Genomic DNA, 24,650 nt, shown 5'->3' with positions numbered 1-24,650 from the left:
ATATCCCTACGCCTGCGAGAAGGCAATGACGTATCCCTACGCCTGCGAGAAGGCAATGACGTATCCCTACCCCTGCGACAAGGCATTGTGGTGTTGCCAACTCGAAATCTGATTGGTTAAAGCAACAGTCTTATCAACGCTTGTTTAATGTAGCACAGCCCGCAGAAATGATTGTGAAGGCCTTGAGGAGGATTTCTGACCCTGATAACAAATAATGGCTGAAAAGTGATTTGTTAAATAGTTCAATATGAAAACTCACATCTGGAAGCATTGCAACCAGAGGGAAACACAATGAAAGGAAGCTAACAGACAATTTGGAATTATTTAATTAGTATTGATGGACAAAATATAATATATGATTCAGATATTTCTTGGGCCAGCAGAGAAGGCCTTGAAGGCCCTGGCGGCACAAAACTGTTTTTTTCACGTATCTATTGAGTAAGGATCAGGAATGAAAAGATTTATGTACTTCAAGTTCTTTACTGATACAATCAATATGGCATTGGGATAAATCAGGACTTAAGGACGATAATGTCTCGTCTTTCACAAGAGACACTCAGAATTTAGTAGTAAAAGTAGGAGACATATTGCCAAAGCACTTTTGTATTGGCCTGTAGTCTCCCTTTGGGATTATCGTTTTTTTTTGAGTGGATTTAAGGGCATTCGTGTATCCGAGGAAGTTAAGCAACAATCTCATTTAAGTATGCTGTTAAAATAATTGTTTTGACACTGGGGGCCAAGAATGGAAGCAATCTCGAAGAGAGTACTAGAAAAAGAAATGTGGCAATGGATATTGTAGTGTTTAACTCCTTCCCTACCAGTAATGGGAATACGTTCCATTCAATAGAATTTGACATTGAGGCCTGGCAGTGGACTATTTTACCATACCTGTCAACTTGTACGTTTTACACGTATTTTCTACGTTTTTTTACCATTTCAAATCATGTACGCCGTACACCGACTTTTGTACGGGGAAATTCAAAAAAAAAATCGCCAATATTTATGAAAACCGATCTCAACAAGACCGTTTTGGCTAAAACCCAGATAGTCTCGTAGGCTGATAGCCAACGACGCTACTGTCATTGATCGTTACTATTGTCAGGGTATATCAGCAAAAATTATCCTCAATCGTATGTATTTTTTTAGCGGTGCGTACTGCAATATCGATAAAGAATGACATGCGCATATGTAGATATACATAGAGTAAATATCATGGAAGCAAGCATGGAGGAGCAACCTGGTAAGAAACGAGTTACCGCGAGTAAACATGCGTCGTACGGTGTTTGTACGTTTTTTGGGGGTTTTGTACGGGGAATCATAATCATTTATAAGGGAAGTTATCGGCAGAGGTTGACAGGTATGATTTTACCAGTTTGTTTCATGACGCATTCAAATTTTTAAGATTTAGTGACTTATTGTCCATGTGTAATGTTCAAAAATCTATCCCAAAATGTATTGTTCAAGAATGCAAACCAAAAACCAGAGCTAAATCTGTTCAATTAGGTCACATAGCAAAATGTGCTATCCAGCTCCATCCAATTGTTTAGTAGAATATCACCCCCCCCCCCCCCCCCCAGCCTTCATAGAGGGATTCTCCCGGGAATGTCATTTCCTCAGCCTATGTTTGCAATGACCTTGGCCCAATAACTGTATCCACAGCGCCTCTCACCTTTGACAGCATAACAACAACAACAAAAACATGTTTTATGAAGCAACTCAGTGGAAAAACAGAGGCCTCATTGTTGTTATTGCTAATGCTATCGTGCTTTTTATGGCATAGTTTTGAACACGACACCCTCCTCTATTATTTACTCTGTACTAATGTACACCATTGTCAAGCTGTCTCTTGAAAACCAAACAAATTCAGTCACATTATTCTTATAAATACTTGGATTTAAATGTTACAGAGCATAACCATGTTCAGTTAAGTTAAGTCAAACATACGGCCCGTGGGCCGGATCCGGCCCGTCTGTGGTTTGGTACGGCCCGGGGAAGAAAGCTGCGTTGTATAAAAAAATATGAATTTTCTTTAAAAATTGTAGTTCTTGTATTATCCGCTGGGGAGCGCAGTGTTTTAGTACGTGCAGACAACATGAATTGACATTTATTTATGTTCTTATGTTAGTCTCTTGTTCATAATATATTGTTCATAATGTAAAAGGAAAATTCTGTTAATAAACATTTTGATAATTTACTCGTTCTTTGCACTAATTATTAGTATTAGTGACTAATACAAAGGAAAAAAAAGTGGGCTTATTGTTGGTTCTATGTAATTTTGCAATGAGTTTACTGGTCCAGCCCACTTGATCTCAAATTAAAGTGTATTCGGCCCGCAGACAAAAAGGGAGTTTGACACCCCTGTTCTAGTTTGTTTGCTGCATATCTAAAGTTAGCCTAGCTTGCTAGCTACATTTCTATTTACCCACACTTTCCTTGAGTGAAGCCTCTTTGACCCATTACCCAAAGTCCCACAAAACCTGTTTTGTTCAAAGTCCTTTAAAAAAACGTGTTTGCCAGATGTTGCTCCTCACTTTGCTTTCCAAGCCGCTATTAATGCGGAGAATTATGTTTAGAAAAAGTGAGTTGTCATGACATCAGGATCTGCTTGTTGTTGTACTGAGTGGTTACTGAGTGTAGGAGCCATTGAGGTGGTAAATACAAAAATGAAGTCACTTTTGGTAAGTACTTAAGAGGGTATCATTAAGCTGAGTGCGCTACACTGCACTTTCTCTATTTCGGACTACTACTACTGGTCTTTCCCTTTGTGCCGCCACATTCTCACTTAAGTAGTGTTTGCGTCACAAGGCTTCTTTGGAACATTGTTTATCTGTGATTACAATCACCATTCACAAGTTGTCATTTATCACATCACTACTAGAGTTAAAACACTTATTATTATATAATTTATATGATAAACAGATCATTAACCGATTATTAGTGGCTTCCTGAGTAGCCCTCAAAATCGTAAACCAAGGGTGTCAGAAATTAAAATGAAGAGTAAAGATTTATATTAAATTTTCTGATTTTCCTTCTTTTAAATCAATAATTGTAATTTTTAATCATTTTTTTCTGTTTTTAGTTTTTAAAAAAAGTCTCGGGTTGGTTTGCGAGCCACTTTAGCGTCAACTTGGTTTCATGTGGGCCGGACCATTTTAGATATAATATTTAGATTTTTTTAAATAAATGGATTAAAAGAACTGGATTAAAAGCCCTGAATTTTCAGTTTTTTTTATAGATCTAGAACAATGTTTATTTGAGCTATTTTTAATATATTTCTTTGATTTTACCAAATGATTTTTGAACTAAAAACAGAAAAAAATATTTAAAAAATGACAATTATTGATTTAAAAGGGGGAAAATCAGGAAATATAATATACATCTATACTCTTAATTTTAATTTGATCCTAAAACAGAAAGTCGGCACTCATGATTTACTTTCCCGGGCCACACAAAATCATGCGGCGGGCCAGATTTGGCCCCCGAGCCGCCACTTTGACACGTAGGCTACACCATAGAAATAATTAATTCAATCATCTTCCATACGGTGCATCCTTGAAATGGTTACAAGGGTTGCTGGGGCCTAAACCAGCTGACTTCAGGCGAAAGGCAGACTACACTCTAGACAGGTCGCTAGTCAGCCATAGAGCACACAGAGAGACAAATGCCCCTATAAAAGTCATTTCATACACATATATTTCACATGGACAAATGACAAAGGAAAGAGTTTCCTCACTGTCCGCAAATGAAATTGAACTAGTTATTGTTTTTTTTTTTTTTTGGTGCAGTGTTACTTTGTTTGAGATTAAATGCATATATTTCACTGCTATTACGACCAATGTTCCTTCTAATTTTTTGTTGGTCTGGGTAGAAAGACAACCTCCCTGAGCGCACTGAGTACCAGTTTAAGCGACATCATCAATGCTAGCTATGGGCACACCAGTATCACACCTGCCATAAGCAGGTGCATGTCAATGTTTCCTCTAATTTTTCATGTAAAACATGCTGTAAAACACAAAAAAACATAAGAGTGGACAGAGCTACTGCCACTGGCTGCCGCGTAAACGGCGCCATCATGGGGAAAGGGTTAAAAAAAAAGTTTGGATTTTATTTACTGCGCGCCATATGATTGCTGCTGCACAAAGAAGACATGATTAGTGCGCAATTACGCACATCTTAGAGGGAACATTGATTACGACATTGTATGAAAACAATGAAAATCACAATTCCGTGCACAGTTGCTTTCACATTTAACCTTCAATTTTAACCAAAAAAACTGACATTCAAATTTGTGTTTGACCATTTTAGAAGTTCAAACATTTATTTCACCAAAATACAATATAGACTTAGCATTAAGATAAAATATAAAAGTTTGCGGCATCGCTACTAAGCGCCAAGTGTAATACCAAATGTATTTTATATTAAGCATCATGAATTATGAATTTTTAAGCTGTACAGTAAATCTGAGGTTGGTGTATGGATCATTCTATTCATGCATAAGCCAATGGTGAAAGACAGACAAATAAATCTATTAAGACAGACCAAAAGGTGTTAACAACTATTATTAGTCAGTATCTTGCTAAGATTTATAATATATGACAACATATGGTATGTTGTGTTTTATATGAATGGCAAGTTTTCTTAATTTCTTCAAGACAATTCACATAACAACCACAAAAATAAATACAATTGAACGTTATTACCTGTTGTGGCTCCTTAGTGCATTTTAACTAGACTCTGTAACTCTAGTAATAATATATTTCGAATATTTGGACATCCCCAACATGCATGGGACTCAAAGACAACATCATATTATAATATAACCATACTACAAGATGATCAAATTAATGTACATACAAAATACTTGCACAAATGTTAAATCATAATAAAAATAACAAAAATATATCTATGCAAAAATACACCCTATGGATGAATTTAACTCTATTAATATATATTCATTTGGTAACTAGTGTTTTATACTTATTAGTATGATCATTCTAGTATAGTAGTTTTCATGCATAATAGCGATATTTGTCAATACAAAGAACGGTCACTAGAGGGCGACCTTTGTTCACAGCTCAATTTCTGACACCCAGTCAGGTCATGGCGGGGTGGCTAAACAGTAGAGAAGGCCTGCCATGCATAGGAAGCAGATTACACTCAGGGTTAAGTCTATTGCTTTTCAAAAGATTGTGCATGTGTCCATCAGGTAGGGAGGTGTGCACTTTTTGTGTCGTTCTTTTATTACGCCACATGACCCTCCATTTTCTTTTTTGTTCACTTGACTTCCTCGCTTACTTGCACCTGTCATGCTTTTCAGTTCTCCCCTTGCCACCCTTCCTCTTCTTCTTCCTCCTCTCTGCAGGATAGCTGGGGAGGGAGACTGGCATTTCTCTAACAGCAGGAGGGCAAATCTGCGCCCAGCATCATTTCACGCTGTGTAAAGATGAGTGGGCGTGGCAAAAAATAAACTGTATGTGAGCGCCAAGTATTGGTTTGGTAGATACAACTGGATCTTAGCACATGTCTACCTTGGGCAGGTTGATATTTCCATTGAATTCATCAGAATTAATATTATAAATTGATGAGATTCTGTCCAATAAAACATCACCTGAAGTGGAATTATGAAGCCGTGTTGATTTCGAACTTTAAAATACATATTTGGAAGTGGAAAGTGGACTTGGTTTTAGTGTTTTGCTGCATTTTAACTTCCGTGAGAAGGGATGGTGCTTCTTTTTTCAACTTTGAGAGCCGAAGCGGTGGATTTGATGATAGTTTTGGTTTGAGAGGTGTTGAGATAAGTGGGGGTCTTTTCGTTTATGGGAGTGGTGAGGAACAGATAGCCGGTCGTGGTTCAATTCCTCGACTTTTCATGAAGGATAAAAGCTGGTCCGGTATCTCGGCGAGGACATCTTTAGCCAGACGTGCCATACTGAGTACTTGGTTTCCAGACCTGTCCACGTAGTCCCGGAATGGAACAAACTGGAGTGGCAGAGAATAACATAAGTTTGAACTATATTGTTACTACTTGTTTAGTAAAATGACTACATGAACAGCTATTCCATAGTCTTTCCAAAATTCGGTGGGTCTTTGAAAGGAAAAGGGTGGAAAGCAGCACTTGGGACTAGACCAGGGGTGGGCAAACTTTTGGGCCCGGGGGCCACATTGACTTAAAAAAATTGACAGATGGGCCGGGTCAGCACAGGATACGATACAAATAAAAAAGTGCATCCGTTAACAGTACATATGAAACATGAACAGAAAAAAAGGACTAAAGTATAAACATACTCATCACTTATCATTAAAGTAAAAATTATAATGTAAAAAACTGCATCCGTTAACAGTACTAGATATGAAACAAACAGAAAAACGTTTGGTCGCCCGGACGTTTGGTCGCCCGGACGTTTGGTCGCCCGGACGTTTGGTCGCCCGGACGTTTGGTCGCCCGGACGTTTGGTCGCCCGGACGTTTGGTCGCCCGGACGTTTGGTCGCCCGGACGTTTGGTCGCCCGGACGTTTGGTCGCCCGGACCTTTGGTCGCCCGTACCTTTGGTCGCCCGGACCTTTGGTCGCCCGGACCTTTGGTCGCCCGGGTGAATATAATTTTGAGAGCTGGTTTAGACTGTAGATATTTAGATATTTAACTCTCTCTCTTTCTCATGTATATCACTTTGAGAGCTGGTTTCAACTGTAGATATTTAGATATTTAACTCCCTCTCTCATGTATATAATTTTGAGAGCTGGTTTCGACAGTAAGCTCTCTGTCATGTTGTCACACGTCCGGCCACCAACTGTCCGGTGACCAAACGTCTGGGCGACTAAACGTCTGGGCGACCAAACGTCCGAGTACCCAAAAAAGCATCCTTCCATTATGCACTCCTGGTTACAGTTGTATTCCCCTAATTTAATGGAATGAAGGAGTTGGCTACCTGTACAATGTCTCTCTCGGCAAGGCGCCCTCTGGAGGATACTCTCACTTCATCTCCATCCAACTCTTCCATTGCTGAAAGCAGAATGAGAGAACAAGAGAATGACTCAATAAAAGAGCTACTGAAGAGGAAAATGAAAATATTATCATAATTATTCAAACGGAACGACTTTGGGAAAGGTAGAGAGTAAAGAATGAGTTATGAAACAGAGAAATGTCCTGGTTAAAGCACACGTGGTGTGAATACAAATCACAGGTGAGCGAAGTGAGAACCCCGGGTAATAGTGTCAATGTGAAACTACAGGAGGGATTCAGATAGTTTCAGAAGGCATTCATGTGAAAAGAAATGTAACAGACACTTGCTGGGTCCCCCCCAAAAATGGTACAGTGTTATATTTACCATTGTGTTACACTACACTTTGTTTTAACAACATTTAATCATTTTGGGGGGGACTGAGGACATTTTTAAAGTCTTACAAGCCACACTGTTGTTGGATTTTACTTTGCATGGTATAGTTTTACCTTGCCAAACTGCATTTAATGACATTAGTTTTCTAAAGTGGTGCTGAACCTATGTATTTTCATGACTATAAGGCGCACCGCATTATAAGGCGCACCCTCAATGAATGAAATTTTTTCCATATATCAGGCGCACTGTTTTATATGGCGCACTGTCTATTTTGGAGAAAAATTAAGACTTTTAAGTGCGCGTTATAGTCGTTAAAATATGGTAATTGCTATTGACTTCCAGGTATGAAACACTCACTACACAGTCACCTCTAGAGCCAGCCATTGTTGATGTTTTGCTTTTTTTGTTTTAAATTCTTGCAGTGGGGGAGGAGCTATATGATGGAAGATTTTGTAAACTAAGATAGCATCTGCATATTTAACAGTATAGTTTCAGTTCAGGCATTTGTGTTTTTTTATTATCCGACAGTGTTGGTTTTCAGTTTTCTGTTTTTTCCATATATAAGGCTCACTGGATTATAAGGCGCACTGTCTATTTTGGTGAAAATCTAAGACTTTTAAGTGTGCCTTATAGTCGTTAAATTACGGTATGTGCTGATATCCTTGGCAAAATGATGTCGATTTATGATGCAGTGCTGTTTGAGTGATAGAACGTCACAGGAATTCTACATTAGTTTTCACCCTTGCCGATGCTGGAAATGCAGTGATTTCTCCAGATTTTTTGATCATTTTGATGCTGTTATGACACATTATTTCTTTGCAATTGTACATAACTGTTCACGTTTTTTGAATAATTCAAGCATGGATTTTTTTTACATGAGTTGAAGGCCCTTTAATCATTAATAAATGCATTGGTATTATTATATTTAAACTATGGATAGAAATTTCACGAGAGAGCAAACTGTGTGAAAAATAAAGATCACTTTCCACACTTTACTCTCTGACAGAAATTGTCAATTACCTCTTGGCAACCGTAACTAATCACCAAAGGTCACTCTAGCTTTGGAGTCTTTGCTCCTGCTGGGGAATTGTGTGTAGATTTAAAGCATGAAATGTTACCTTTAATAGTATTTCATCCATCAATTTTCTGGTGAAGATTTTTCTGGTTATTTGGTTTTAGGAACCTGATACCTATCTCAGTTGAGTTTGGTCAAAAGGCAGCCTTGAATTATTGCCTGTTACAGTGCACTTAAAGAAACATAAAGCCATTTACAGTTACACACTTGCACTGAGTGGGAACTAAACCTATTTTGCTTTCATTCATATCACACTAGCCTACACTTCATATTAGGCGTTTCAGCATTATTTGTGCAACTTTCACTGTATCCAGCAGTGGAACCTTTAAATTACAGCGTGCGCCAATTTATTCCGTGACCGGACGTTTGGTCCCCAGTCAAATGGTAACAGAGAGTTTACTGTTGAAACCAGCTCTCAAAATTATATTCATGAGAGAGAGTTTAATATCTAAATATTTACTGTTGATTCATGAGAGAGGGAGATTTTAATATCTAAGTACTGTTTAATATCTAAGTACTGCTTAATATCTAAGTACTGTTTAATATCCAAGTACTGTTTAATATCCAAGTACTGTTTAATATCCAAGTACTGTTAAATATCCAAGTACTGTTAAATATCCAAGTACTGTTTAATATCCAAGTACTGTTTAATATCCAAGTACTGTTTAATATCCAAGTACTGTTTAATATCCAAGTACTGTTTAATATCCAAGTACTGTTTAATATCCAAGTACTGTTTAATATCCAAGTACTGTTTAATATCCAAGTACTGTTTAATATCCAAGTACTGTTTAACATCCAAGTACTGTTTAATATTCAAGTACTGTTTAATATCCAAGTACTGTTTAATATCCAAGTACTGTTTAATATCCAAGTACTGTTAAAACCAGCTCTCAAAATTATATTCATGAGAGAAAGTTTAATATCTAAATGTCTACTGTTGATTCATGAGAGAGAGTTTAATATCTAAGTACTGTTTAATAACGGAGTACTGTTGAAAACAGTAGATATTTAGATATTAAACTCTCTGATGAATATAATTTTGAGAGCTGGTTTCAACATTAAACTCTGTCACCATTTGACCGGCGACCAAAAAAACGGCGCCCAAAAGGGACCAAAAGACCGGCGACCAAATGTCCGAGCACCATTTATTCTGGCTTAGATTTACATCTTCTAAAAGTGTCTTGTTGTGTTCTTAAACAACAAACTGCGTTTGGATAAAAAGGTAAATTTTAATTCTGATCATAAGTGCAAGTGGAATATATTTACTTTTTTACTCCATTCTCAAAGAAGGATTGACCTAATACAACCGGACATTTCTGAGTAATTGTGCTATGACTAGTAATTGTTCATTAAAATATAATCGTTACAATGCAAAGCGACAATAATTCTAAATAAATGATGGTGGCAAAAAATAATCTTATATCATGTCACTTATAAAAACAATCAGTTTGAATTGGTGGAATCACATTACTGCTCACCTCTAACTGCACATTTGCAGCAAGGATTGTTATGATATTAACCATTATTAACTTAAATTATATGCAATTTGAAGTCATTACTTTCCCTCCCCCCATCTGTACAGGGACAAAAACAAAAAGCATTACTTACCATCAAACTCAGCAGGCCCTACACCTACGATGATTATAGACAGCGGGAGTGATGCAGCCTGCACATGAAACAGCACAGAGGAGAGAAGACATGACAGAATTCGTGATAGCAGTGATAGTGCATGGACACTAACTACAATACATTGTGGCATCCAGCTTGCACACCTGAATGCAAACGCAAAATGCACTTTATTTCACAATCAATAATGACAATGAAGCATCGGAATTCATGCTGCTTATAATAACTGTACTCCAATTATAGAAATAAGACTACATTATGTGTATACAATGCATAATATACACATTGTCAGACTACTTTCAGCACATTTTTGATCAAGCAATTATTTAAATATGATTCATATCAAACCATAAGTCTCATACAGTATAAAAACATATACTATTAGTATTCTTTTGGAAATCACTGGCTACATTAAAAGAAATACAGTGGTACCTCAAGATACGAGCTTAGTGCGTTCCGAGACTGAGCTTGTATGTCAAAATTCTTGTAATTCAAACAAACGTTTCCCATAAAAATGAACTAAAAACAAATTACTTCATTCCAACCTTCTGAAAAAACACCCAAAACAGGATATTGGATTGGAGAAACATTTTTTATTTGTTCTAATTTGCTGTCTATTAACAAAGTAACACATAAGTGGTTTGATATTACTAAAATGTCTTTTTAATAGTACTAAAATTATGCGGATTTCGAAGGGGAGAGATGGACAAATATCTGCTCAAAATTGTACTCACCTCTCAAGACAAATTTCTGCTCAAAATTTTACTCACCTCTCAAGACAAATATCTGCTCAAAATTGTATTCATATCCCAAGACAAATATCTGCTCAAAATTATACTCTTATCTCAAGACAAACATCTGCTCAAAATTGTGCTCGTATCTCAAGACAAAGATCTGCTCAAAATTGTACTCGTATCTCAAGACAAACATCGGCTCAAAATTGTACTCGTATGTCAAGACAAACATCTGCTCAGAATCGTGCTCGTGTCTCAACACAAATATCTGCTAAAAATTGTACTCGTATCTCAAGACAAAGATCTGCTCAAAATTGTACTCGTATCTTAAGACAAATATCGGCTCAAAGTTGTACTCGTATCTCAAGACAAACATCTGCTCAAAATTGTGCTTTTATATCTCAAGACAAATATCTGCTCAAAAGTGTACTCATATCTCAAGACAAATATCGGCACAAAATTGTACTCGTGTCTCAAGACAAATATCTACTCAAAATCTTACTCGTATCTCAAATTGCTCGTATGTCCGGGGAAGTCGTATGTCGAGGTACCACTGTAGTGTGAAGTGAAATATTGTATTAGGTATGGGATTGTCATCCATCAAATCCGTGCACGATACATTTGTTTGAATTTAGTGCAAGTTGAAGAAATGTATTGGAAAAATGCTAGTGCAAACATGTTTACTCACATTGACCACAGCCTCTTTGGTTTGGACCATGTCAGATATTACTCCGTCTGTGATCATCAATAGGACAAAATACTGAGAGCCATCTGTTATCTCTGATGCGCAGCTGGCACAAACAATGCACAAACATACAGATAGACAACAACACAAAAAGATATGCTAAAATACATCATATAGTAAGACCATTGCTGACAGGCTAACAATAATTCTCGGTTTCATGTGGGCCGGACCATTTCAGATATAATATTTAGATTTTTTAAAAATAAATGGATTAAAAGAACTGGATTTTTATAGATCTAAAACAATGTTTATTTTAGCTTTTTTATATATTTTTAGATTTTACAAAATGATTTTCAAATTAAAAACACAAAAAATTATGAAAAAAATCACAATTATTGATTTAAAAGGGGGAATATCAGGAAATTTAATATAAATCTATACTCTTCATTTTAATTTGATCTTAAAACAGAAAGTCAGCACTCATGATTTACTCACTTTGCCACTTTGTTAATAACGGGTGCAAAGTTGGTAGGGCCATACAACTGCACAGTCCTCAGGCACTGGAAATATGCCTCCATGACTCCGTCGATGCCTACACAGTTTGGATTATCACTGTTCCCACCCTGCATGATGAAAAAAGACACCATTATGGGAAACACATCTTTTTGAGAATGTTTTTTTTTTTTGCCTCAAGTTCATTCCATAATATCCAAGTACTGTTTAATATCTAAGTACTATTTAATATCTAAGTACTGTTTAATATCCAAGTACTGTTTAATATCCAAGTACTGTTTAATATCTAAGTACTGTTTAATATCTACGTACTGTTTAATATCGAAGTACTGTTTAATATCTAAGTACTGTTTAATATCCAAGTACTGTTTAATATCCAAGTACTGTTTAATATCCAAGTACTGTTTAATATCCAAGTACTGTTTAATATCCAAGTACTGTTTAATATCTACGTACTGTTTAATATCTACGTACTGTTTAATATCTATGTACTGTTTAATATCTATGTACTGTTTAATATCCAAGTACTGTTTAATATCTAAGTACTGTTGAATATCCAAGTACTGTTTAATATCCAAGTACTGTTTAATATCTAAGTACTGTTTAATATCCAAGTACTGTTTAATATCCAAGTACTGTTTAATATCCAAGTACTGTTTAATATCCAAGTGCTGTTTAATATCCAAGTACTGTTTAATATCTAAGTACTGTTTAATATCCAAGTACTGTTTAATATCTAAATATTGTTAAAACCAGCTATCAAAATTGTATTCATGACAGTTTAATATCTAAATATCTAATGTTGATTCATGAGATAGAGTTTTATATCTAAGTACAGTTAAATATCTAAGTACTGTTGAAAACAGTAGATATTTAGATTTTAAACTCTCTCTCATGAATATAATTTTGAGAGCTGGTTTCAACAGTAAACTCTCTGTCACCATTTGACAGGCCACAAAAAGACCGGCGACCAACGGGGACCAAAAGACCGGCGACCAGAAGTCCGGTCACACTAAAATGTGACCCAAGGCAAACATCAATCTAAACTCCTGAGGCTGGAATAGATTGCATTTGTTCAGAGTTCTACCTTTCCGATTATTCTCATTTTTTGTCCTATTTTGTAAGATATTGTTTTCTTCCCCTCTTCAACCCCAAGAGGTTACCCAGGAATATACATCTTCCATCCGCCATCCCCACAACCTTCAACAACACCGTTTGTCAATGACATTCTCACAAGTTTCCAGAATTTATTCCAGCTAACTTTGGACAAAAATTGGATTAAACCCTAAACTGGTTTACAACCAGTCACAAATCATCCACAAAGATAGACAACCATTTGCACCTACCATAATAACCCCACTGTGTTTGAATTGATCCAATGCTACCTGTGCTAATGTCAGACGGATGTACTATCATTACTACAAACTGTAAAGGTTAATGATATCAACTGTAAGTAAATTACATTCGAGGACAAATTGCAGAGCCAAGCAGAAACAGGAACTAAGGTACAGATTGGAATGCAATGATTTCCCGCTGGTATGCACATAAGCACAACTTTTCGGCCAGCTGTTGTCACAGCAACAACTCTACTAAGCCACATCCTGTGTCTGTGTGTAGTATACCAATATGTTTGTCCTCTAGAGGGTAATGAAAGGTTTGTGTGTATGTGTATGTGTGTGTGTCTTACCAGTGGGAATGCGTGAGAGATTTTGCCATCAGGGGGCATTTTAGCTCCAAAGCCATAGGCAGGAAAGAGTTTGTCACTGTCGTAGTCCTGGATAATCTCACCCACGGCTTTCAATGCCATGGCATATGCATTCATCTGGTAGGGGCTCATATAGTGGAGTGAGGTGGGTTGAGATGGATTTCCTTATAAGTAAGAAGACAGAAGAAATTAAAGAAGGAAGATTTGTTTACTGCTGACTCCCCTACTAGTTTGTATATTTATGCTGAATTGATGGTTTGAAGGATATGATGGACTATTTAGACATGAGTGGAGGATCATCAAACTAAACTTAGATACTACAACAGGGGTGGGCTAACTTTTTGGCCAGGGGGCTATATTGACTTTAAAAAATTGACAGATGCGTTGGGTCAATGCACAAGATACGATACATATAAAAAAGTGCATTCGTTAATAGTACATATGAAACATAAACAGAAAAAAAGGACTAAAGTATTACAATTTTCATCACTCATCATTAAAGTAAAAAGTATAAAGTACAAAGTAAAGTTAAAAGGAATGTATTAAGAATTATTCAAATGTAATTAAAAAAAAGATGGCTGTAAAACACGAAAAACAAATAAGAGTGGACAGAGATACTGCCACTGGCTTCTGCGTGACGGCGCCATCTTGGGGAAAAAATATAAAGTGGGCCGGATTAAAAAGCCCAACAGGCCTAATGTGGCCCACGGGCCGTAGTTTGCCCATATCTTTACTACAAGGTCATTCATTTTTTCCATCCCCCAAACAATTTTCTATACCGCTTATCATTTTTATATTTACATATGAAATAAAAACTGAAAACATTTGAGTTTTGGATCTCTGACTTATAGGCACCAAAAACATTTTTTGGCTAGATTTTTGCCTGGATTTTGTAGGCGTAAATTTGCTCAGGTGTCGTAACCACCACATAAGCCATTTTGTGGCTAGTCAGTAGGTTTTCCATTTTCGCAAAGATCAATACCACAATGCACGAAACAACATGATTTTTTTAAACTACCAAAATTGAGTAAAATACTGAATAAAATGCAGTCCTAAGTATTGTACCATTTGATGCTGTAAAGTCTATGGCAACAGTGAAGTTCAGCTGTGTCCTATTCCACCAAAAAGAGGGTAAAGAACAAAAAGTAAGTCAATATCAATAAACAAGTGAATAGTATAATGCATTTTAAATAAATACGAAGTAAACATATTTTTGATATAGCATTAAAAATATAGTTGTGAACATACCAACACACTCACACACCAACACACACTCAAACAATTGAAACCCTCAATAGAGTGGCATTACACAGTGTGAGCAAGCTAATTATTATTCCACTCACCCTCCTCGGATGAAATCCACAAAGGTGTACTCAGACTCCACTTTGAAGGACAGCAGAGTTACCTTGTGTTCACACACAAACACACACACACAAATACACACATTTAAACAAGTAAAAAAAACAGAAGGTGGAAAAGGACAATTTTATCAATGCTAAGGAATACAAAATAATAATAATATATTTTTTTGGAATTAAATTCAAATTAAACGTTTTTGAAGGGGAATCCCTACTTTGCGGAAATGCACTTATCGCGCGTGGTCCCAGTCCCCATTAACCGCGATAAGCGAGGGAACACTGTACAGACCAATCATTAAATTAAATTTACTATATTATACTATACTATATTCTTCAAAATCGCTGAAAAAGGAATTTAAATAACATTCCACTGTATGTTTTGCCAGAAAAGGAGATTCAGAGAGAGGGAAATAAAAGATTTGCAAAAAAAAAAAATAATAATAATTGGGGAATTAGCCTTGCTCAAAGTCACCTCGAGAGTAGCCGGTAAGCAGAACAGCTCTACCCTAACAACTATATATTAGTTTTATATTTTATTGTCAGCATGATTCGTGCACATGTCACAAACAGGCAATTGTAGGGTAGGCGGAAAGACTTACAGTTCCTGAATTGATGTACTTTTTCTTTTTGCCCTTCTTTTTTGGATTTAAAACCTGTCATGGTGAGAAAAAAAGAGTAAAATTAACATTGGGAAAAAGCTTTAAAATTAAAATGATAGCGGCAATCATCATAGTGGCGGTCTAAAAATTAAAAAACAATAAAATGTTATATGTTGTTGACATGCATTAATTATGTCAACATTATCATCATTATTATAGGTGATTTATTGGTGAAAATTAATATTATGCATTGTTTCTCAAAATCCTTGTATAAGAGCATACATAAAAGTATTAAGCTATTTTTGTTTTGGGTGCTGAGAACACAATTATATTTCAGCCATTTAAAATTATGGTGGAGCACATAATTAATTACTATGCATTACCGTATTTTCACAACTATAAGGCGCACCGCATTATAAGGCGCACCCTCAATGAATGACATTTTTCCATATATAAGGCGCACTGTCTATTTTGGTGAAAATTTAAGACTTAAGTGCGCCTTATAGTCGTGAAAATACGGTAATTGCTTTTGACTTCCAGGTATGAAACACTCACTACACAGTCACCTCTAGAGCCAGCCATTGTTGATGTTTTGGATTTTTTTTGTATAAAATCTTGCAGTGGGGGAGGAGCTATATGATGGAAGATGTTGTAAACTAAGATGGCATCTGCATATTTAATCGTATTGTTTCAGTTTATGCGTTTTGTTTTTGTAATATCCGACAGTGGTGGTTTTTCGTTTTTGATTTTCTGTTTTTTCCATATATAAGGCGCACTGGATTATAAGGCGCACTGTCTATTTTGGACAAAATTTAAGACTTTTAAGTGCACCTTATAGTCGTGAAAATACGGTACTACAAAATGACTGCCTCAACTTAGTCATCATGTTTCACAGAATTGTGCCATAACCACCTTATAGTGGACTTAATGATCACATTATTCCAATAACATTTGTTAACAATATTTTAATTTTCACCTCATAGACGTTGAATTGATTCTGTCCCCGAGAGAGTTCTCTGTAGCTTGTGGTGAACTCTCCAATAAAGTCATGGCTGCAAATATACAACACACATTGGTCAAGAATTAAGCCAAATATTAACATTGCAGACAAAGGGTAAATTATCATATATAGTTTGCACTGGCAAAAAAGCTGTATAAAAGGATTTTTATTTATTTTTTACAGTGGTTTAAATGATTTCTTGAAAACCACTGGCGCAAGTGACACTTTTGTGGTTGAAAATTGCTCTACACTTATCCTTTATCTTTATTACAGTTTCAAAATCATCCCACTGGTCGCAAAACAGATGGGGGTGAGGATAGTAGGAGTGTTACACGTGGAAATTCTAAGCCATCGGAGTGGGACTCACTCTGATGATGTGTGATCGCCTCTTACCTTTACATAATCATTCCATAAGGTCTGCTTGCACTTACTACTTGTATGTGCACACTGACTTCACACTGTATCAAATTTTAGTGTAACGCAACTAAGCGTGGCCGGACGTTTGGTCGCCAGGTAAATGGTGACAGAGTTTACTGTTGAAACCAGCTCTCAAAATTATATTCATGAGAAAGAGAGTTTAATATCTGAGAGAGAGAGTTTAATATCTAAGAAAGAGTTTAATATCTAAGACAGAATTTAATATCTAAGACAGAGTTTAATATCTAAGACAGAGTTTAATATCTAAGACAGAGTTTAATATCTAAGACAGAGTATAATATCTAAGTACTGTTTAATATTCAAGTATATTTTAATATCCAAGTACATTTTAATATCCAAGTACTGTTTAATATCCAAGTACTGTTTAATATCCAAGTACTGTTTAATATCCAAGTACTGTTTAATATCCAAGTACTGTTTAATATCCAAGTACTGTTTAATATCCAAGTACTGTTTAATATCCAAGTACTGTTTAATATCCAAGTACTGTTTAATATCCAAGTACTGTTTAATATCCAAGTACTGTTTAATATGCAAGTACTGTTTAATATCTCAGTACTGTTTAATATCTCAGTACTGTTTAATATCTCAGTACTGTTTAATATCTAAGTACTGTTTAAACCATCTCTCAAAATTATAATTTTTGAGAGAGTTTAATATCTAAATATCTACTGTTTTCAACAATACTTAGATATTAAACAGTACTTAGATATTAAACTCTCTGTATTAGATATTAAACTCTTTGTGATTGGCTGGCCACCAATTCAGGTAGTGCCCCGCCTGGTTAGGCCCCAGCACCCCCCGTGGTTCGTGTGAAAATAACTTCTACGGAAAATGGATGACGGGCTGAAATGGAGAAATAGAATTAGCGCGATGCAAAAAACAAGAAAAGAAAAAAAAATCTTCCACCGTTAATGATCACTTTATGTCTTGCACCAACCCAATGAAATTTAACACAAAATGCTTGAAGTTGTATGAAGCAAAAAAACAGCATCGATTATATAAATATTCTCAGTAAGAACAAGAAAGAAGTTAATACAAATGTCAATTCAACCTACTAAAAGACAAACCAACTAAAAAAGGAAAACGATCAATCACAGTAAGAGTCACAATAGAAGTGAAATGATTTTACCTTCCATCTCGATCCCAGTCGTAGACGTCTATTTTTACCGTCCTGAAAAATCAGAAAACATTATCCAATGAGTACCACCGCAAAATTCAATTGTTCAACCAATAAAGAATTGAATTTGGCAAAAAATGTAGCAACTGCTAGCATTATGAAGCAAACTAAGTGTCATTTCAACCTACAACAGAAACACAAGCTGCCCTAAAAGAATGACTATAACCCAATATTTCTCTAAAGGTTTATGTATTTTTTTGTATTTCCATATTTCTCTGATATTGAGTCACCCTTTGAAAAACTTACACACAAAACAAACAGACAAGAGAGAAACCAAGTGGGATTTAGCAGCTAGCTGCAGATGGCCTTAAAAAGGCTGTCACACATTGCAAAATGAAACCTCATTAAAGTAAGGGTGATGAAAGACGTGCAACTAATTGAACTTCAGAGGAGTTGAAAATACAAAGAGGGTTATCATACAGTATGTTTTTTGTGTTTTTAATACAAAGTGAATTGAATAAACAGTCGTCATTTTAAAGACAATTGATCTGTTCATATTTTAGATTTTGTTTTGACAGTATTTGTTATGATTTATGTCAAAATTATCCGGATGGACAACCAAATGATAAAGTTTCAATTCATGAAGATGTCGTCATCTTTTTGAAACATCTTTTGGCCAATATTTACTCCGCGGTCATATTTTTGCTGTTCTTGTCTTCCTTGTTGATGTATTGTTTTCATTTGAAGTTAATAATGTTTCAATGCCCTCAGTGCAAGATATACTTGAAAAATGCCACTGTAATTCTAAACGTGACAGACAAAGCTTTGAAAGCACACAATTTAGAATTTTTTTGCACATCGTAATGGTGAAACTTATCTTCCTTACGAGTATCGCTTCAATTGAAAAATGCTACTGTATTTTCACGACTATAAGGCGCACCGCATTATAAGGGGCACCCTCAATGAATGACATTTTTTCCATATGTAAGGCGCACTGTATTATTAGGCGCACTGTCTATTTTGGAGAAAATTTAAGACTTAAGTGCGCCTTATAGTCATGAAAATACGGTAATTGCTATTGACTTCCAGGTATAAAGCACTCATTACACAGTCACCTCTAGAGCCAGCCATTGTTGATGTTTTGGATTTTTTTGTATAAAATCTTGCAGTGGGGGAGGAGCTATATGATGGAAGTAAACTAAGATGGCATCTGCATATTTAACAGTATTGTTTCAGTTCAGGCGTTTTTGTTTTTTTAATATCTGACAGTGGTGTTTTCGTTTTTGGTTTTCTGTTTTTTCCATATATAAGGCACACTGGATTATAAGGCGCACTGGATTATAAGGCGCGTTGTCTATTTTGGAGAAATTCTAAGACTTTTAAGTGCACCTTATAGTTGTGAAAATACGGTACATGGAATTCATGATCATAATATTGTTTGCGTGCATGTAGCTTAGTCTGCATCTTCCTTACGTTGAACAGCAAAACGTTGTCGCAAATTGCCAAGCAAGGAGTCACTGATGGAATTTAAAAAAAAAAAAAAAAAAAAATATATATATATATATATATATATATATATATATATATATATATATATATATATATATATATATATATATATATATATATATATATATATTTTTTTTTTTAAATCGTAAAACTCTGTTCTAGACTGTCCTTTGAAATCTGTGGAGGAAGTGGGAGAGCAGAGGATGCTGACCAGGATGATGTCCATCATGGACAGCACCTCCCACCACCTGCATAAGTCTGTGGAGTCCCTCCAAAGCTCTTTCAGCAATAGACTGCTGCACCCTCATTGCAGGAAGGAGTGCTTCCGCAGATCCTTCCTCCCATCAGCTTTCAGGCTCTTTAACAAGAAAATGAGTTAAGACCTACCGTATGCATGAATGTACATCTATGTGTATGTATAAATGCTTACATATATATGTATGAATGTATATATATTTCAGCAACAGGCTCATTTATTTATATATTTATTCATGTATTTTATTATTAACTTACTTATTATCTATCTATTTATGTCTAAATGCCTTTCCTATTTCTGCATCCTCACCCTTTTGCTACTATGACAATGAAATTTCCCGAATGCTGGATGAATAAAGTTATACAATCCAATTTTTTACTGTTAGACGACGATAAGGCTTACATACTCAACTCTTAGCATTATAGTTCATTCCCTCATGAAAAAAGAATCTCAAGAGAACACTAAATGCAAAACATGCCCTTAAGAGCCCCTAGAAATTCTCTTCTCTCCATATTTCGTTGAACTGGCTAGAGGGCGAGAAAAAATAACCCATTATAACGATTGAGGATTTTTGGAGAAGAATTTCTAACACAATGCAAATTCGTGCAAAGTTCTCACGGTTAGGGGTGTAATACTATGATCTTTTTTTCCCACATGGATAAAAGCAGATAAAAAGGAGAAGTTGGATGAAGACTTTAAGTCAGGGGTGTCAAACATACGGCCCGCGGGGCGGATCCGGCCCATCTGGTGGTTTAGTACGGCCTGGGGAAGAAAGCTACATTGTATAAAAAAATGATTTTTTAAAAAATTTGTAGTTCTTGTAATATCCGCTAGGGGCGCAGTGTTTTACACTTAAACACACTTAAATATATGTTTTACTGTGTAAGAGTGTTGTTAAAATTGCACATACTTTATTTATGTTCTTATGTTATTCTGTTGTTCATAATATTTCGTTCATAATGTAACAGGAAAATTCTGTTAATAAACATTTTGATAATTTACTCATTCTTTGCACTATATATTAGTATTAAGTGACTAATAAAAAAAGGAAAAAAGTGGGCTTATTGTTAGTTCTATGTAATTTTGCAATGAGTTTACTGGTCCGGCCCACTTGATCTCAAATTAAGCTGTATTAGGCCTGCAGACCATAGGGAGTTTGACACCCCTACTTTATGTACAACCAGATCGCACCTGTCTGCAAATGGCTATGACATCTGCTCGGCACAGTCAGAATGTCAATATAATGCACAGTGTGATGGGACAAACCGGGGCGATTTTAATAACACCAGCGCTGGTCCCCAGGACACCATGACCGACTGCTGGCATTATTCTTACCGCCCCGGCAACAGGTGATGTCATCCTAAAGTCCACCATTGACGTATCAAGAGTACCTTCATCAGTATATAGAGGCATGATACGTGCATAAAATACATGTGTGATCAAAACAGCCACCATGAATTTATGCATTATCCCGGCAGCAGTTTTCTGACCTGTCATAGTCACCGTTGCAGAGAGCTCTTACAGGGATAGTGAAGGATTGCCATACAGGGTTTAGTGTGTTCTTGATCACTTCGGTTTTATGGCAGATGGTGAATCTGTTCAAAAAAATGGTAAATATTGATAAAATTGTTCATTTGCTTTGTTAAGGATAATCACAACTTTGTTTTTTTATGTCAGTTTGTCTGGGAGACATAAGCAGATGGAGTTTTGGTGGAGATAAAAATATTTTATATTAGTTTTGGTGGGTTGGTTGAATGAGAATTATAAACAAGCAATTCAGATGAGGGGGAAAATGAATCCATATTTTTTAATGGAATTTCCCAAGGTTTACATCTAGGAAAATGGAACATTTAATAGTATGACTATTCATTTGGATGATGGCAGTGTGTTGGTAGCCTGAAAATGCAAACTTTGAATCAGATTTGAAGCTTCTATGAATTGAAACAGATATCAAAGTTTGTAATACTTTTGAATTGGGTGGTTCTACAAATTTAGCTTAAAAATACATAGACTAGTCCAAGGGTGTCCGTCAACTCGATTTCATGTGGGCCGGACCATTTTAGATATAATATTTTGATTTTTTTTTCTATAAATGGATTAAATGAAGTGGATAAAAGGCCCTGAATATTCAGTTTTTTATAGATCAAAAACAATGTTTATTTTAGCTTTTTTTTTATATATTTCTAAATTTTACAAAATTATTATTGAACTAAAAACAGAAAAGAAAAAATTGGATTAAAAATTGCAATGATTTATTTTAAAAAGGGGAAAATTAGGAAATGTAATGTACTTCTATGATCATTTTAATTTGATCCTAAAACAGAAAGTCAGCTCTGAATTTTAAGTTTTATACAGATCTCAAACAATGTTTATTTTAGCATTTTTAAAATATATTTTTAGATTTTACAAAACGATTTTTTAACTAAAAACACAGAAAAAAATGATTAAAAATGACAATTATTAATTTAAAAGGTGGAAAAATCAGGAAATTTAATATACATCTTTACTCTTCATTTTAATTTGATCCTAAAACAGAAAGTCAGCCCTGAATTTTCAGTTTTTTTTACAGATCTAAAACAATGTTTATTTTAGCTTTTTTTAAATATATTTTTAGATTTTACAAAATTATTTTTTAACTAAAAACAGAAAAAATAGATTAAAAAAATACAATTATTGATTTAAAGGGTGGAAAATCAGGAAACTTAACATACATCTATACTCTTCATTTGAATTTGATCCTAAAACAGAAAGTCAGCACTCATAATTTACTTTCCCGGGCCACACAAAATGATGCGGCGGGCCAGATTTGGCCCCCGGGCCGCCACTTTGACACCTGCATAGCTAATGCTACACCATAAGGCTTCTCAGACTCACGTTCCATCTTCATTGCTGCGGTAGAAAACCAGGAAAGGGTCTGACTTTCCAAAAAAGTCTTTCTTATCCAGCTTGTTGGCACACAACTGCATGGTAGCAATATCCTGAGAGAAGACAAGTAAGGTTTGATGAGAAAATATCTCTCAACTTTATAATGGAATTTCATTTCAAAGACAAAAAACAAGTTGTGAACATGATTTTTTTTTAGACTTGAACTCAACACCCAGAATGAATGCAGCACAATTGTCACAACTTGTATAATAGCGATGCAAATTCCCAAGCAAGCAACCAGTCAAGCCTCATATTCATAATGACTGCATATATTACACTATGAATTCAATCCAGTGTTTCATTTAAACGATACATTTTACCAACGGAAGAAACTAATGTTATCATGGACCGTTTGCAATAAAGTCACAAAGGAATGGCATAAAGCCTCATACATATTTATAAGCAGTTGCACCCATTAATGAGACATTGTCGTATTAAAAGATGCTGTTTTCAGATCCATGCTTTGGCTCAGTAGAGGGAAAGATGGATAGAGTGTCCTTGATGAGGCCTCTTATTCAACACATCCTGTATAAAAGCATCATTCAAAAAACCCATTGGTTTTCAGTACGCACAGTCTACATGAAACACCTCAATTTCTATTAGGCACATGATACTCATGTTTATTTGTGACTATATGACATGCCATTTAAGATGATATATATCTCATTCATCACATTTATTTTATTTTTTTTTAATCGATGCATAATCAAGGTCTCATTTGGATATGTAAATATCCAATTTGATGTTCTTTTTTACGATTACATTACCCTTGTACATTCATGCACTATAAGTCAATGTTATTATATGTTCAAAGTTGGGTAAATCAATTCCTTGATTTTCTTAGAATAGTTGGAAATGGGTAGGAAAGGAAAAAATAAGATATTAAATTGCACTAGTACAGATGTGGGCAAACTACGGCCCGCGGGCCATATGCGGCCCGTTAGGCCATTTAATACGGCCCACCGACGTTGTCCAAATAATAAATTTATTTTTGTTTTAGTTTTTTAGTTTTTTTGTTTTTGTTTTTTGTTTTTGTTTGTTTTTGTTTGTTTTTGTTTGTGTTTGATTTTGTTTTTGTCTGTTTTTGTCTGTTTTTGTCTGATTTTGTCTGTTTTTGTCTGTTTTTGTCTGTTTTTGTCTGTTTTTGTTTGTTTTTGTTTGTTCTTGTTTGTTCTTGTTTGTTTTGCTTGTTTTTGTATGTTTTTGTATGTTTTTGTTTGTTTTTGTATGTTTTTGTATGTTTTTGTATGTTTTTGTTTGTTTTTGTTTGTTAGTTTTTTGTTTGTTAGTTTTTGTTTGTTAGTTTTTGTTTGTTTTTGCTTGTTTGTTTTTGTTTGTTTGTTTTTGTTTGTTTTTGTATGTTTTTCCCAAAATGGCACCGTCACACGGAAGCCAGTGGCAATAGCTTTATCCACTCTTATTTGTTTTTCGTGTTTTACAGCCTCTCTATCTTTTTTTCAATTACATTTTAATATTTCTTAATACATTCCTTTTTACCTTACTTTGTACTTTATACTTTCTACTTTAATAATGAGTGATGAGTATGTTAACACTTTAGTCCTTTTTTCTGTTTATGTTTCATATGTACTATTAACGGATGCACTTTTTTGTATGTATCATATCTAGTGCTGACCCATTTGTCAAATTTTTAAAGTCAATATGGCCCACGGGCTGAAAAGTTTGCCCACCCCTGCACTAGTACCTTATATTTCAATTTTAATACGGTACAATTTGCCTTTTAAGTGATTCACATGTGGAACTCCAGCTCAT

General features: G+C 35.3%; 1 protein-coding gene across 1 annotated transcript in view; it reads right to left on the bottom strand.

The window, feature by feature from the left end:
• Window positions 1–4,285: 4,285 nt before the first annotated feature.
• Window positions 4,286–24,650, bottom strand: part of LOC144203596 (copine-9-like) — a 63,252-nt gene continuing 42,887 nt past the window's right edge. The window contains exons 8-20 of the mRNA XM_077727124.1: window positions 22,830–22,933; window positions 21,446–21,550; window positions 18,203–18,244; window positions 16,609–16,684; window positions 15,633–15,686; window positions 15,019–15,080; window positions 14,741–14,787; window positions 13,658–13,839; window positions 11,953–12,080; window positions 11,461–11,563; window positions 10,021–10,078; window positions 6,927–7,000; window positions 4,286–5,979 (exon numbers count right to left, since the gene is read on the bottom strand). Of these exons, the coding sequence (XP_077583250.1) occupies window positions 5,815–5,979; window positions 6,927–7,000; window positions 10,021–10,078; window positions 11,461–11,563; window positions 11,953–12,080; window positions 13,658–13,839; window positions 14,741–14,787; window positions 15,019–15,080; window positions 15,633–15,686; window positions 16,609–16,684; window positions 18,203–18,244; window positions 21,446–21,550; window positions 22,830–22,933 (1,200 nt within the window). The 3' untranslated portion in view covers window positions 4,286–5,814. The remainder of the gene's footprint in view (window positions 5,980–6,926; window positions 7,001–10,020; window positions 10,079–11,460; window positions 11,564–11,952; window positions 12,081–13,657; window positions 13,840–14,740; window positions 14,788–15,018; window positions 15,081–15,632; window positions 15,687–16,608; window positions 16,685–18,202; window positions 18,245–21,445; window positions 21,551–22,829; window positions 22,934–24,650) is intronic.

The sequence above is a fragment of the Stigmatopora nigra genome, chromosome 1 (assembly GCF_051989575.1).
Source record: "Stigmatopora nigra isolate UIUO_SnigA chromosome 1, RoL_Snig_1.1, whole genome shotgun sequence".
Taxonomy (NCBI): Eukaryota; Metazoa; Chordata; class Actinopteri; order Syngnathiformes; family Syngnathidae; genus Stigmatopora; species Stigmatopora nigra.
The sequence above is the reverse complement of the archived record's forward strand: the minus strand, read 5'-3'. Positions and strand labels throughout refer to the sequence as shown.